General features: G+C 35.4%; 3 protein-coding genes across 4 annotated transcripts; 1 reads left to right on the top strand and 2 right to left on the bottom strand.

Moving 5' to 3' along the window:
* Positions 1–75: 75 nt before the first annotated feature.
* LOC126760152 (kinetochore protein Nuf2-like) lies at positions 76–1,752 on the top strand. The gene is made up of 4 exons (XM_050475593.1): positions 76–467; positions 588–1,042; positions 1,110–1,397; positions 1,500–1,752. Exons 1-4 carry the CDS (start codon positions 355–357, stop codon positions 1,652–1,654), a joined length of 1,011 nt encoding a protein of 336 aa, XP_050331550.1. The 5' UTR covers positions 76–354; the 3' UTR covers positions 1,655–1,752.
* Positions 1,540–8,011, bottom strand: LOC126760151 (structural maintenance of chromosomes protein 6). Of its 2 annotated transcripts, XM_050475592.1 has the most exons (18): positions 7,644–8,011; positions 7,352–7,571; positions 6,946–7,219; positions 6,754–6,880; positions 6,613–6,690; positions 6,378–6,550; positions 6,108–6,308; positions 5,816–6,009; positions 5,343–5,668; positions 4,958–5,274; positions 4,673–4,889; positions 4,437–4,607; positions 4,236–4,340; positions 3,541–3,876; positions 3,182–3,409; positions 2,982–3,112; positions 2,871–2,901; positions 1,540–1,623 (listed from the first exon to the last, which is right to left on the bottom strand). In XM_050475592.1, exons 1-17 carry the CDS (start codon positions 7,857–7,859, stop codon positions 2,877–2,879), a joined length of 3,339 nt encoding a protein of 1,112 aa, XP_050331549.1. In that variant the 5' UTR covers positions 7,860–8,011; the 3' UTR covers positions 1,540–1,623; positions 2,871–2,876. The 2 variants fall into 2 exon arrangements, with proteins under 2 accessions (XP_050331549.1, XP_050331548.1); XM_050475591.1 differs by lacking the exon at positions 1,540–1,623 and having other exon boundaries at positions 2,481–2,901.
* An 808-nt stretch (positions 8,012–8,819) lies between these two features.
* On the bottom strand, positions 8,820–13,987 carry LOC126758589 (putative ATP-dependent RNA helicase DHX57). The gene is made up of 8 exons (XM_050472921.1): positions 13,766–13,987; positions 12,919–13,700; positions 12,306–12,859; positions 11,519–12,245; positions 11,038–11,242; positions 10,216–10,972; positions 9,961–10,159; positions 8,820–9,899 (listed from the first exon to the last, which is right to left on the bottom strand). The coding sequence occupies exons 1-8, from the start codon at positions 13,822–13,824 to the stop codon at positions 9,334–9,336; spliced, it is 3,849 nt and encodes a 1,282-aa protein (XP_050328878.1). The 5' UTR covers positions 13,825–13,987; the 3' UTR covers positions 8,820–9,333.
* Between the last annotated feature and the right edge of the window lie 336 nt (positions 13,988–14,323).

Genomic DNA, 14,323 nt, shown 5'->3' with positions numbered 1-14,323 from the left:
TCTGTTCGAGCCAAGGTTATATTTCAAATCGTACCAAAAATCGGTCGAGGAGGTCTTTGAGGGACGATTGCGGTTCAATCTTCTAGAAAATAAATACGATAAAATTAATAATAAAATTATTTCTGGTAATCTACAGACAACCTAATTTTCAGTTAAAAACAATTAACACTTGAAACACACACAAGGTGTTAGGAAGGGTAAGTGACTGCCTGCGTTACCAAGGCGACAAAAAGAAAATAATTTTATTGACTGTTTGAGGCAGAAAAAATATTTTACGCACACAAATTATTTCTACAAATTTTTATATTTTGTTACATATAGTATACTGTTAATTGATTTGAAGTTGAAAAGAAGATGCCACGTCTCAAGCCGACAACCAAAATCGATGTTATCGGCAATTTGGATTTGAGCCCGGAGAAGGCGGTTGGCGATTACATCGAATCCAAGCAGCAAGATGTATATTTCGTGTAAGTTGCTGTTGTTGTTGTAACGATTTGTCTAGATTTTGTCTAAAGTGTTGGCTTTGAAGTCATATAAAGTTAGTTAGAGGCACATGGCACATAATAAGACTCTTTAACACCCACTAGCAAACCACCCAATTGGGATTCGGCAGGCGATTCCATTGAGCTGCTCTATATACGCAATGAACGTGAGCATGCTGCCATGTTGCGTCTACAAGATGAGATGCTGGAGAATTCGAAGCGGCAGGCGGCAAGTAACGCCAGTCGCATACGCAAACTCTATAAGATACACGCGCATTTGCGTAAACGCTTCATTGAGGTGAATAATTTCATCAAAGACTGTGAGGATAAGCGACGTGTAGCTGATAAGAAGATAGCCGAAGAGACCGCATTGCATGCAGAGCTGGCGGAGAATATTGAAAAGTTCAAGCGCGCCATATCGGAGTTGGCCGAGTTTCGTGAAGTGCTGAAAGCGACTGTAGACGACTTGGAGCCTTATGAGACGGTCATACAGGAGGTGGTGGAGAAATCGGAGATATTCGATTCGGTGAAGGATTGCATGGATCGTTGTGATGCGTTGAGTAAGTCCATGAAAAATTGTTAAAGCTTTGGATTTGTTTGCTTTTATTTCGTGTATTCTAATTGTAGTGTTGGCTCAGGTGGAGATATCGCGTTTGGAGCAGGAAAAATTTATGGAAATTGAAGAGATGCGCAAACGCATGGTGAAGGTGACAAATGAGGCCGCGTTAACGGTTTTGGGTTTAAAAAACGATTTAGCTGAGCTGGAACGTTCGTATAATAAGGCGCGTAGCGAGTGCCTGCATTGGGAGCGTATTTTAGCAAACGCCAAAGATTGCGTGGCCACAAATGAGCTTAATAAGGATCGTGCGTTGGATGGCATACGCGATATTTATAGAATGTTGCGACGCAGGCAAGGTAAGGGTTGAAATAACAGCAACAAATAAAAATCGAATAAAATAAAAAGACATTATTACACAGTATTTATACTTATATGAATGTGTTTGCTTACAATTTCAGGACGTGATCCTTTGTTTCAACGTCACGAAGTCGAAAAAGAGTTGGATTTTATTAAAGATGAAATTGAACTGCTCAAGGAAGTGGTAAAAGAATGCAATAAGACGCGTGCTGGCACTAAACGTGGCTATGTTGAGAAAGTTGAGGACAGATGTTAAATTATATATACATACATATAAATAAAATATAAAAACAGGTGACAAAAAAAATAATAATAATAGAAAAAAATATTAAAAAACAAAAATAAACAATAATAAAAAAAAAATAAATAATGAAAAAAATAAATAATGAAAAAAAAAAATAATAAAAAAATAAATAATAAAAAAAATAAATAATAAAAAAAAATAAATAATAAAAAAAAATTATAATAATAAATAATAAAAAAAAAAAAATAATAAAAAAAAATTATAATAATAAATAAAAGTAAGATTTAAATAATATAAAAATAATGAAAGAAAAAATAAGATATATAAGAAATCATCACTAAAAAAAATGATGAATAAAAAGAAACACAAACCTAAAAATTTAAAACAAAAAAAAGTTAAAAAAAATAAAAGATTAAATTGTTACAGGTTAAAATTATATAAAAAAATCAATTTAAATAAAACTTTCAAAGCGAAGCTTTAAGAAAATTAAATATATTCTTAAAAAAAAGAAATAAATATAAAAAAATAAAAATATATATTTAAATATACATATAAAAAGAACTAAAGAATATACAAATATAAATAAATACATATATTAAAATAAAGAAAAAATTAAAAACAAAAATTGTTTAAAATATTAAAAACAAAAACAAAAAAATTATGTAAAATTTTTTATATAGATCAAAAAACATAAAATACATAAAGATAAATATATTTGACTGTGTAACATAAAAATCAAGTTGAACAGAAAATTATAAAGCAAAAAAATATAGAGCTTCTTACAAATAGATTTAAAAAAATATACGACACATATTTTTTAAATTACATTTCACGCCAATTTGTGTATCATATTGACTAAAATCATTTTTTATTTCATAAAATTCGCAATAAACATATTTATTTACACATTTAATGAAACGATTTAACAAAACTTATGTAATTTTTTTGTCTTTCAATATTGGTAAATGTTTTTGGTTCGTCGCGAGTCCATACATACTTATTAACGCGTATACATACAAAAATATTTAAGAGAATGCGTATAAACATGTGTACATACACATACATACATATTATATATATAAAAATAAAATTAATATCCATAAGTAGTTTGTGAAAATAAACGAAATTTAACAATACTGAGTAAGTGAGTATAAAACTAATGTAGAAAATATTATTCAACAGTGTAACTAAATAAATTAACATGATCGAAACAGCGCCAAAAAATTACCACAACTCAATTACGAATTGGTTCGGCCAAACTGTGTGTGAAAAATGACAAAAAGAGAATAGTGGATTAAAGAAAATTAATATACATAATTAAATAATATAAAATACATACCGATGTATTCGTATGTAATCGCAAGCCTCAATGGACATATCTTGTGGTGTCAAGAATACAAATTGACGATTCGGACGCTTTTGGCCTTCAAATTTCAATAAACGCGTCATATATTCGCGATTCACCTCATCCTAAAGCGTTGCACAGTATAAAATTTTGCTTGAAACATAAAATAAAAAACGAAAATATATTATACATACCGCAAACACATCGTATTCATCAAGAAAGAAGAACGGGTGATCCACGCAGGCCCAAAGTGATATTAGGAATGCTACCGTTGTATACGAGCGCTCACCACCCGACAGCGAACGCGTGTTTGTAACAGCATCGGCGATGTGATTGTCACGTGGCACCACCGATATTTCCATCGTTTGCTCTTTGTGATTGACCTCGATTTTACCGGTAAACCGACGTTTACTCAGCACATTCTGCAAAATAATTGTAAGAAATAAAAAAATATAGGTTAGGTTAGTTCGGCAGTCTGATGAAAGTTGAAGCAAATAATATAATAATAAATAGTAAAGAAATAATTCAATAATGAATCATAAAAACCACTCACATTAAAAGTATACTGCAGCATGGTTATCATGTGTCCCTTAAAATGCTTCACAAAATACATGCGACGCGAATGCGATTGTTTCAATTGGTCAGTGACAAGTGTGAATGTCTTCAAAGTGCTCCGATCAACGGAGAGTTTACGTTTCAAACGCTTTATTGCATTCTCTAATTTGTCGGGGTCTTCTTTTAAGGGCGCACCTTGCTTCAATTTAACTTCACCTAATTTGATTTCATCTAGTATCTCGTCGGGTGTACGCTCTGTTTGCACTCGTTGGCCAAATTTTTGTGCCACTTTCTTTTTGTCATTCAGCTCCTTTAGTTTGACGGATTTGTTTGTCTGTGTGTGTTTAATATATTAAAAAACTCAAAAAATAAAATATATTCAAAAAAATACAGGCAATTATTAATAATATTATAAATATATATTTATATTGGGTATATTAAGTTTGTCCAGAAGGAAACGTCGGAGACTCCATCATCCTGACGTGCTGAGAAGGTTTAACTATCTTCATCTGTATATGTATATGCGAACCAGTTCCATAGTTTTTCACATATCTACATGTCTTTGTGGAAAAATCTTTTTTTTTTTTTAAGAAAATATCTTTATTTTTATATCTTTTAATGCTACAAGGAATGCTCCTGTGAAGGATATTAAAGCTACGATGCAACCGAAATTAAGTATATTTTGAAACTCACCTCTTCTGTGTGTATGCGCTCGTCAATGCGTCGCTTTTTGTCTTCAAATTTGAGAAAATTGTCCTGAATGGTGCGCATGTCCATTTGTAATTTGTTTAATTCATTCTGTAAAGCAAGCATAAATATATAGAAAATATCTTCTGATTTTTAGAGTCCAACTACTTAATATTCGTGAAAATATATTGTAATGAATTAAATTACCTCTTTTTCGCGTATATTACGCTGCATACCCTCTAGTTTATCCGTGTGTTTACGCATTTCAATTTCTATATTTTGCTTTTCAAGCTCAACGTCAGCGCATTCCCTCTTCTTATCTTCCAATTTGCTCTTATATTGCTCTAGTTTACTTTCATTTTCAGCGAGCTCTTTTTGCTGTTTGTATAACAAAAAAAATTAAAAAACGTCTGCTTAAGTGTAGTCAATATCATTAACTTTACCAGTATACACAATTCATTCGTATTTGGATATTCGTAGCCTTCCAAATCGGCAATACGTTGCTCCAGGCGCATAATTTTATCGCGGTGCTTTTGCATAAGCGTTTGCTTCTCTTTAAACTGTTCCAGAGAAGTGCGCAACTCACGTCCTGTGCTTGCATAAGCTTCTTGCAGTTTTAATCTTTCATTTTCGATCGTGCGGTAATTGTCGTTAAGTTGGCTGCACAATACAAATATTTACAATAAAAAAAACCTAAATTATTTTATACAAAATTTCACAAACATCACCTTATGCATTCGTCTACATTCATTTGTATCAGCCGTGCTGGTCGTATATTCAACGAGTACATACGATATTTCGGCGCCGGAAAGTACTCCAAGGCCGGTTGGGCGTCTACGATAATTTTACGTAAGTTTTGCGGCACCTGTTCCTGCTGAATGGTTAAATGCTCAGCGGTCTGCTTAGTGTCTGTTAAAAGTATGGTCTCAATACTTAACTGATCAATTAAGCAATTCATGACGACAGGATCACGACACTGGATGACGTCATAGAGCAAACGCGTGCCGGCGGGTGGACGTACGCAACCGGCGCGCACATCATGTACCTGATAAAATATATTTAATGAATGATGAATTTTACAGAAATTTGCGCTTTACAGTTATGATTACTAACCCTGTTTAAAAATTTCGCCGTTATAATTGTCACATGCATATTAGGGCAGCGTTGCTGTATAATCGTATTTAATAGCGTACGATCGGCTGTATTGTTAACAATGAAGGCACGCAGCAAATCGGCAATTTGATTTTCGACAACATTACGATATTTTTGCTCAGGTACATCCAAATAACTGCCAATGGGACCGCGCGGCCGCTCACTAAATTTGCGTGCGCGGTATTGGCGATCGATTTCCTCCAATAGCGTTTGCATTTCCTGGCCATAAATTGAGTATCGATTCCTTTTGTTTGCTTGTAAGTTAGAAATTTCGCGCTTGATGCCATCTATTAAGCAAGGTAAATAAATAATAAATAAAAATAACAACAAATAAAAAAATAATCAAAATAATATTAAAAAAGAAAGATTATTATAATAAAAATATACTGGCAGATATATAACAATTTATATATTTACATTTATGCCTTACTCACCGATTCGACGCATTGAATTATCTATTTGAATTTTAATATTTCTGAATTCCTCCTCCTTTTGTGATTTGTTCTCGGCAAAAATTTCATATTCACGTTTGTCTGATTCATTCATAGCCTTATTCTCGGCCTGCTCTCTGCGCAAGGTCTCCAGTTCGGCTTCATTGCGACGGCGTAGCTCTTCAACGCCCATTGTTCTAATAAGAAGGTATTTTCAAAATCATAATATCTAATTAATATTAAATCGTAACTTGGTTGAACTTTTTAAAATCTGTTTTGTTTTGTTTATACTAACTTTGAGCGTTGCGCTATATTCTGCTCCAAATCCGTAGTTAGCGATTCTAAATGATGAATGCGTTTTTTAAGACTCTCCATATCGATATTGAGACCATGATACACTTTTGCTTTCTCTTTCAAACGCGTATTAATCGCTTGACAGTTATCCTTTTTTTGATCGTACTCTGTGCGGTTCAGGCCAATGACTTCTCTACAGGTACTACAGATTTATAACAAAAAAAATAAATTAAAAATAGTTTGCAACGTTTAAAAGTATTCGCAATCTTACTCCATTTCGGCTTTGAGTTTATTTTCAATTTCGTTTTTGCGATTCGCCTGCTCTTCAAGTTTGTCACGATCTCGCATAGCTTCAGAAATCGCTTCTTCTATCTTATTAATGGCCATTTCCAACTGATTTACCAAAGACCACTCATATTCGGCCTTCTTCTGATTTGTTTCTTGCTATAACAAATATGTGTAAATGTTTTGTCCTCTTATTAATAATTAGGCTTAATTAAATTTACCTTTAGTTGTGCAAAGGATAATATTTTGCGGTACTCTGTTTCAAGTTCAGCTATATTTTGTTGATCTTCTTCCAATTTCTTTAATAAAATTATTAAAATTTTTATCCGTTTTTATATAATTTACGATATATGTTAACAAACCTTTTCAATGTGCATTAAACGTTGTTTATGATCTTGATACTCATAATAGCATTTGATAAGTTGTTCTTGTATTGAATCTAATTGTGTAGCTTTCAGAAACAGCTGATAGTTCTTCTTTGGTTCCATACTGATAAAGAAATGACATCATCACATTCCTAATAAATTCCATATACAGTGTTATAGCAAACTTACTCTTTGAGAAATTCACGCGCACTGTCCTGGTTCATGACAAAAGCCGGATTGTCAACTTGTATATTGTGTATGTCCATAATGCGCTTCAATTCATCAAACTTCTCTGACACAACACGGCCACTCGCATTCTTAATTTTATAATTACTTGCCGATTGGGTAATGGCGCGGACAATCGTTATTTCATCACCATATATCTCTGGTCTGAAAGCCTCAACACCCTCGTTGGAAATTGTAATTTCGACACGCGCAGAATTTTGACCATTACGGATTAAGCCTTAATATAAATAAAAAGAAAATAAAATGAAAAAGTTTAACAATCATGATACTATGTTTTGCAATTTTTTGCAGTTTCGCACAAAACGTTTTCAATTTCATTGTGCACATGAATTTTAAATTTTATACTCACTATGTAATGACGTCGAGCGATTGGTGGCACGAGCACGCCCACCCATACCCACTACCAATGCCGCCAATATAGCACTTTTGCCGCAACCGTTGCGACCTACCATGAAATTGACACGCGGATGTAACTCAATGCAGTAGTGTGCATGACACATAAAATTGACTAAAACAACTTTTTTAATCTTTCCACAGCGTGTAGCGTCCATTCCAATTTGAGAATTTGACTACGATAAATTTAAAATTTACATATATATATTATGAAAATATTGTACCAAAGCACATTTAAAACTGCTTACCAGTGTGCCTTCGCTCCGTTTCTGTCTTTTAGCTTGACTGCACGTTGGGGCATCTTCCTGTGCCGCAGCTTCATTTCCCACATTTTCGGAGGGTAGCTCGTCTCTTCTGCGTTGTCGTGCACTACGATGCTGAGTATTTACGGTGGAATTTGTAGAAATGTTAGACACATCGTTATGGTCTTGGACGCGTCGTTTTCGACAAAGGCTCAAACTCATATTTAAAAAATGTCTATTATATTATCAATTGTTTCTTTGGATCTTGCGTCTAATTAATTACATATCTCATTATATACTGTTGAAACACTATTTATTTTATTTAAAACGCAAAAAAACTAAACAAACGTTTTAGCAATTGCCTGCCTTTACTTTGGCGCAAAACATACTTAAATATTGTTGCCAGATTGTATGATTTTGCTAAAGAAAATAAAAATTACAGGACTCAAAGAAAAAGTTTGTTTGAGGTGCATATTTATGTATCAAAAATAATTAATTTGGAAAATTTATCGGAAAACAATCGATTATTTTATAACAATATTAGAAAATTTTAAATTTAATGTTAGCTAAATAAGCATCAATTAGAGTACTAGAACAGAAATTAGGGAAAAAGCCTTCACCATTAAAAATTAATAAATAATTAAAAATAATAATTAAACAGTTGTGAAAAAAGAAACAGAATTAGCAACAGAAACAGAAAATTATATATAAATATATAATATACATATATATATATAATATATGTATAAATATAATATCGGGAAGGTCAAATTAGAGAACTGTTTTGAAAACATAAACAAAATAAAAGATAGAAGCAGTCTAAAAGCCTCTAATTCGACAGCGTCAAATTATAAAATAGAAACAGAATTAACAACAGAAGCAGAAAATCTTAAAAGATTTGATTAAATTTGATTGAGTCAAATTAGAAAACATACTTACATATGTATATCTGGTTGTATTATTCTCTTTTCGACTGTACCAAATTCATTACTTGTAATAGTAAAATTTGTGGTCATTTCTGTTCAGTTTCCGTTTCTTTTGTAAAGTTACGTTTTTATTCTGTTATACTTAACCGTTAGCTCTAAAGCTTTGGAAACACTTATTTATACACAAGTAAATAAAAGATCATATCGTTTTTTATCAAAATTCGTTTTTATTATAAGCAATATAAAAAGAATTGAATTAATAAATCGTTTTCACTTCGAAACCGGCGGAGTAATTTTAAAACTAGATAAATTGTGATTACTGATCCCAATCTACAAAAACATTTTCATTTTTATAAATTATATAAAATTTCAATTACTTAAACAACATAGTTTACCATTCCAAAGAGCTAATTCGCCTAAAGATATGCTAAGCTTTTAAAATACCTTTAGCAAAATTTATTTTTCCAAATTACACTGCTTTGTCCGTTTTAAACAAAAAGTTTTATTTTATATAGTTTATATATTAAACAAAAAAATCTCTTTTTTATCTTTCACAAAATTTTGCTACTAACACTATGCGAATTAGCATATTAAAATATTTTATTCAAAATAATATGTAAAACTGAAAAGATGGTTTTACAAAACTACAATATTGTATCACACACCTTATAGACATAATGTTTTCGCACAATTTTGTTTACAACATATACTCACACATACACATACATTATCTAAAGCATACACACACTCACAGATGTATATGTTTTCACTTAATTATTATTTGTTATAAGATGTACAATTGTTTTAATGATCTTCAGACCATTTTCATGATTTAGCAAATTCAAACACGGATCGCTGATCTTTTCCTCCAACAATTTTAACAATTCCAAACGCAAACATTGTATCATCTCCGCCGTTTCATGCGTATGCGCCTTAAGTATAATCCAATCCTCTTCTAGCAGAAATACAAAATCACCGCCATGCAATTCGATTTTAAAATCACTACCAGCGAACAATACTAACGGCACCAGAGGCAACATGGAGCACTCACGTATGAATATACGCGACGTTTTCACTTTTTCCTGATAGATGAGAAACGGCGATTGAAAGCTGCCCACAATCGCGTTCACCGATGATGGATGTATGGCGACGAAGCCGTCTTGGCGTGTTTTGAAGCGCAAATCTTTGGCCGTATGCATTTTGGCCATTGCACCGCCGACAGTCGAGATGTAGCTGCGTTCGGGTGTAAGCACCTTAACAATGTTGGGATAAAGCGCGGCGTAAAGCAGCGATATGAGCAGACGATTATTGTCACCATTCACGTTCAAGTCGGCACCTGTGTAATATAGGTAATTTGATATATTTTAGCAAATATATTTGAAAGTATATTGTATTACCCGTTAAGTCGAGTATATTATCGCTGGCGTTTTTGCGCTTGCGTGGTATGTTGATGGGCACAAAACCAATTGAGACGAGCAATTCCAAGAATTGATATTTCACCTCGGAAATGGTTTCCAATGTTTTCAGTGAGAGAAAATGCTCATCTGCGTAATTGCGGCTGGCGTAGAAGTTACGACGTGACACTTCCAACCATTTCTGCAAGTTAAAAGTAGATATGTTATACCACAACAAATAAATTTCAACACACTCACCTTGTATGCTAATAGCATTGTCAAGTGGTCACTATTGCATATAGCAAATTCACGTTTGCGCTTCTCTGCCTCGGCGCGTTTATTAAAAGGACTCACAAAGGGCGATTTGTGACTCAAACACGCCGCTATGGTGAGCACGCTATCCAAACACTGGAAGATGGCGCCATATAACATGAGTTTGCCGATGCGCACATCAACCGGCAGCGCCGACAAGTGATGACCCAGCGCTGTCAAGTCTTGAGTCTCATCTAAAGCGCCGACATCCTGTAAACGGCGCACAGCTGAAAGTATATTTTCCTCGGTAGGCGGTTCCAGTGTACGCCCCAACACCTCCAGCGTATTTTTAGTGCTGAAGCAAGGCAAGGTTTTTATGCGCAACACCAGCTGTTCCAAAGGTACACGATGTATCTCCGGCACGGGTTGTGCTAGGAAGTTGTGCCGGAAACGATGACCCGTGTAGAGATGTATGCAAACACCTGGCATGACGCGGCCGGCACGTCCTTTGCGTTGCATTGCATTGGCGCGTGATACCCAAACTAACTCCAGCGATTCCATGTTACGATTGGCATCGAAACGCTTCTCTTTCATTAAACCGTAGTCCACAACGAATACGCAGTCGTCGATGGTGAGCGAAGTCTCGGCAATATTAGTGCTAAGCACGATTTTTCGTTTACCTTTCGGTGCTGGTCGGAAAATGGACGATTGCTCTTCGCTGGAGAGCGATGAGTGTAGCGGTATGACGATGAAGTTACCGCTTCTGTGGCAGAGAATAGACGAAATAATGAGCGTATGCAACATAAAAATAGAACAAATAATAGTAACCTGTTTCCAAAGAGGGAGCTATCGCCCAGCGCTTCATGCACGGTTTGTATTTCTTGCAGCCCCGGTAGAAATACCAATATGGTGCCTTCCTTGGGCCAGTTATGCTCCCCTTCCACAATGTATTTCAGCACAGACTCCACTAATTCAGGATTGATTTTCATTGGTTCCATTAGGTAGATGCTTTTGCAAGTTTTCTTCGAATAATCTTTGAAAAAAATATAATGAGATATTTGAAAACATACAAGAAGGCACGTTAAGTTCGGTTGCAGCTAAACTATAATAGCCTTTACAAATCCATACAAGAATTTTATTTCGATCGAACAGCTTGTATGGCAGCTATCCTATGTTGATCGTGAAGATAAGGCCATGATTTTGATCGTTCAGAGCGATATCTTACAAACTGAGGGACAAGTTGAAGTATATACAGACAAATCAACTCATAAAAATGCCTATATTTAAGCAATCTCAAATAAGCACTTACCACTGTAACGCCCATACATCTGCGCCAACGTGAGCTTGTCATCTTTTATGCTCCTGGCAGGCTCGGCAGCTTCTGACTTTACATCCGAGTATTCTAATTCACGCATTAGCTCTTCCTCCTCCTTTTTGGTAATTTTACGACAATACTGCGAATCACATTCCATTACATAATCACATACTTCCAGAATATCTTCGAGAAATAACTGCTCGACGTGGAATGTGCGCCCAGGTATATCCAACACTGGTGCACCACCAAAATATTCCGAAAACAATTTGGCATTTAGAGTGGCTGACATGAGTATCACTTTAAGTTCAGGTCTTTCTTTGAGCAGGTCCTTTAGTATCATAAGTAGAAAATCGGATTCTTCACTTCTTTCATGCACCTCGTCGACAATAACATGCGAAACGGTACTAAGCAGTGGATCGGCAGTGAGACGTCGCAAGAGGATACCGGTGGTGCAGAAAGTTAGACGTGTGGTAGATGAAATTTTATTTTCTAGACGTATTTGGTAGCCCACCGTTTGACCCACACGTTCGGTGCGCTCATCGGCTACACGCTCTGCTACACCTATCGCTGACAGGCGTCGCGGTTGCGTGCACACTACTTCCACGTGTGGTATTTTGCTGGAATCTTTGAGTTTGGATGCATGAAATAGCCAATTGTCGAGTATGAATTGCGGTACTTGTGTGGACTTTCCACAGCCGGTCTCGCCTGATATTACAATGACCTGAAGGTACAATTTGTTTATTAACAGTTATGTTCGTTATTCAGAGAAATTTTAAAATACCTGCGACTTTTCTATTAAATCCAGTATTTCAAGCATTTTCTCGAAAGCAGGCAAATTCCGACGCCCCAACATCATTTTACGGTATCTTTCGTCTTCCTGTCTTTGCAGAAATTTTCGCAGCAGCACACGATCTTCATTTTCGGTTTGTTTGGTGGAACGCTGTTGTTCGGCATGGGACGTCTGACCTCGTTCATAGTGTGTTGGCAGTACTTCAGGCGCGCCGCCATTTGTTGTGGTTTCAACGTCGCCACCATTGGCGAAAAGTGATTTGGCATCTGAAGGAAATGGATAGGCATCGCCTTTCGGCAGTTGTGAGTAGGCCTCCTCGCTTTGTATAGCTTCGCAAATGCTATAAACACAGCCCATGCCATCGGCGCAAATGCTGCGTGCCTCACAATATAAACGGCGCGCTACAAGTAACAATATATCACGTGGTAGATCGTGGCATGTTGTTTTGAGGTAGATAAATGGTGCTTCGTATGGGTACTTAGTATCGGGTGGAAATCGTATTTCAAGAAAAAACCAATTGTATTCTTCGTTGCCATCGAGAAAATCTGAAAGTGCGGCAAAAATTTTTAACACGTCCATGTTATAAAAAATCATTTATTCCTACTTTCGTGTTTTTTCCGCTGTCCCTCTCCTTCTTCTACAAAAGGTGCTATATGTGCAAAACGGCATTTGTTGCCGAACCGACATGTGCCATTGCTGTCAAAATTACGACAGCGGGCCTTTCCATTGGCTGTTGGTTTCGCTTTCTGCTGCGCTGCTTGGTCGGGTATACCAGTACGTTTTCGTCGCTCTGACGGACTATGTATCAGTAAATGATCTATTTTGAATTTCAAACTCCAAACCGTATTTTTCTCCTTTTCCTCAAAAGCTTTATCATAAATAGATTCTAAAGCTGCCTTTTCGTCGTTACGCATTTCCAAGAGATCTTCTTTACTTATATCATTATTCAAGAACTCGTTAGCTTCGTCATCTGTTTGAGTAGCTGGTACACGCATATATTTACGATAAAGCAACAACAACGCAGCATCGGTATCTCCATTGCAGTGATCAAAAGCTTCTGCGCAATGCAAAGGCGCGAAGCCATAATTTTCCAACTTTAACAAAGCGAAACGCCGCAAACGGTCCTCTGGAGTTTCCGCTTTCTGACTGTCGGCTGAGTAGTTGGAGACACTATGTACAACTAATGTTCCACGATCTTCCCAATAAGCTTTTTTCATATGACTACCCCGATCGCTGTAAACTGATGCGTCATTAAGACGAAAATCGGGGCCATGTATCGCCCGCAGTGTCTCCATTGTCATTTTTTGTGAATCTTCCGATAGACGCAATTCTTGCAATTCAGTCTTCACAGCAACTTTGGTAGGCGCAACTTTGATAGGGGCATTACTGAAACAAAAAATATTTAAATTGCACACTTAACAGAGGATAAAAAATATGAATATTGCACTCACGTTGTTCGCGGGTCGCAGAGTGGGCGGAGGTACCAGTTTTCGTCTTGCTCAGGTTCCATGGTGTTGGCCAATAACAACTGAATATATATTGGTTGGTATCAACAATTAATTTCACTATATTTATATACAATTTAGCTATTATTGCATCTACTGGCGAAATAACCAAAATTATAAATAAGCTGAAAGTTTGTGGGAAAAAAGCAACAACCAGCAGATATGCAATAAACGTGTCAGCAAAGATCAGCTGGTTTAGCTGTTTGAAGCGCTGCCGTATGCAATAAATATTTATTTTTTTTTGAAAACAAGGAAGAGGAAGAACACACCGGAAATGATTAAAAAGTCAGTTATATGAAAGTTATAAAATAACACAAAAACGAAAAAACCCAAACAAAATATAAATTATTGAAAAGTAATATAACTATTAAGAGGTATTATGATAATACTTTTTTTATTTATTTAGTATGTTATTTACTACCTTTATCGATTATTTTGTAGTACTTATCGAATTCAACTTATTGAAGTGTACACGATTTTTGCAACTCTGAGTCTTTCCATAAG

This window comes from Bactrocera neohumeralis, chromosome 5, assembly GCF_024586455.1.
Source record: "Bactrocera neohumeralis isolate Rockhampton chromosome 5, APGP_CSIRO_Bneo_wtdbg2-racon-allhic-juicebox.fasta_v2, whole genome shotgun sequence".
Lineage (NCBI taxonomy): Eukaryota > Metazoa > Arthropoda > Insecta > Diptera > Tephritidae > Bactrocera > Bactrocera neohumeralis.
This window is presented reverse-complemented; position numbering and strand designations above follow the sequence as displayed.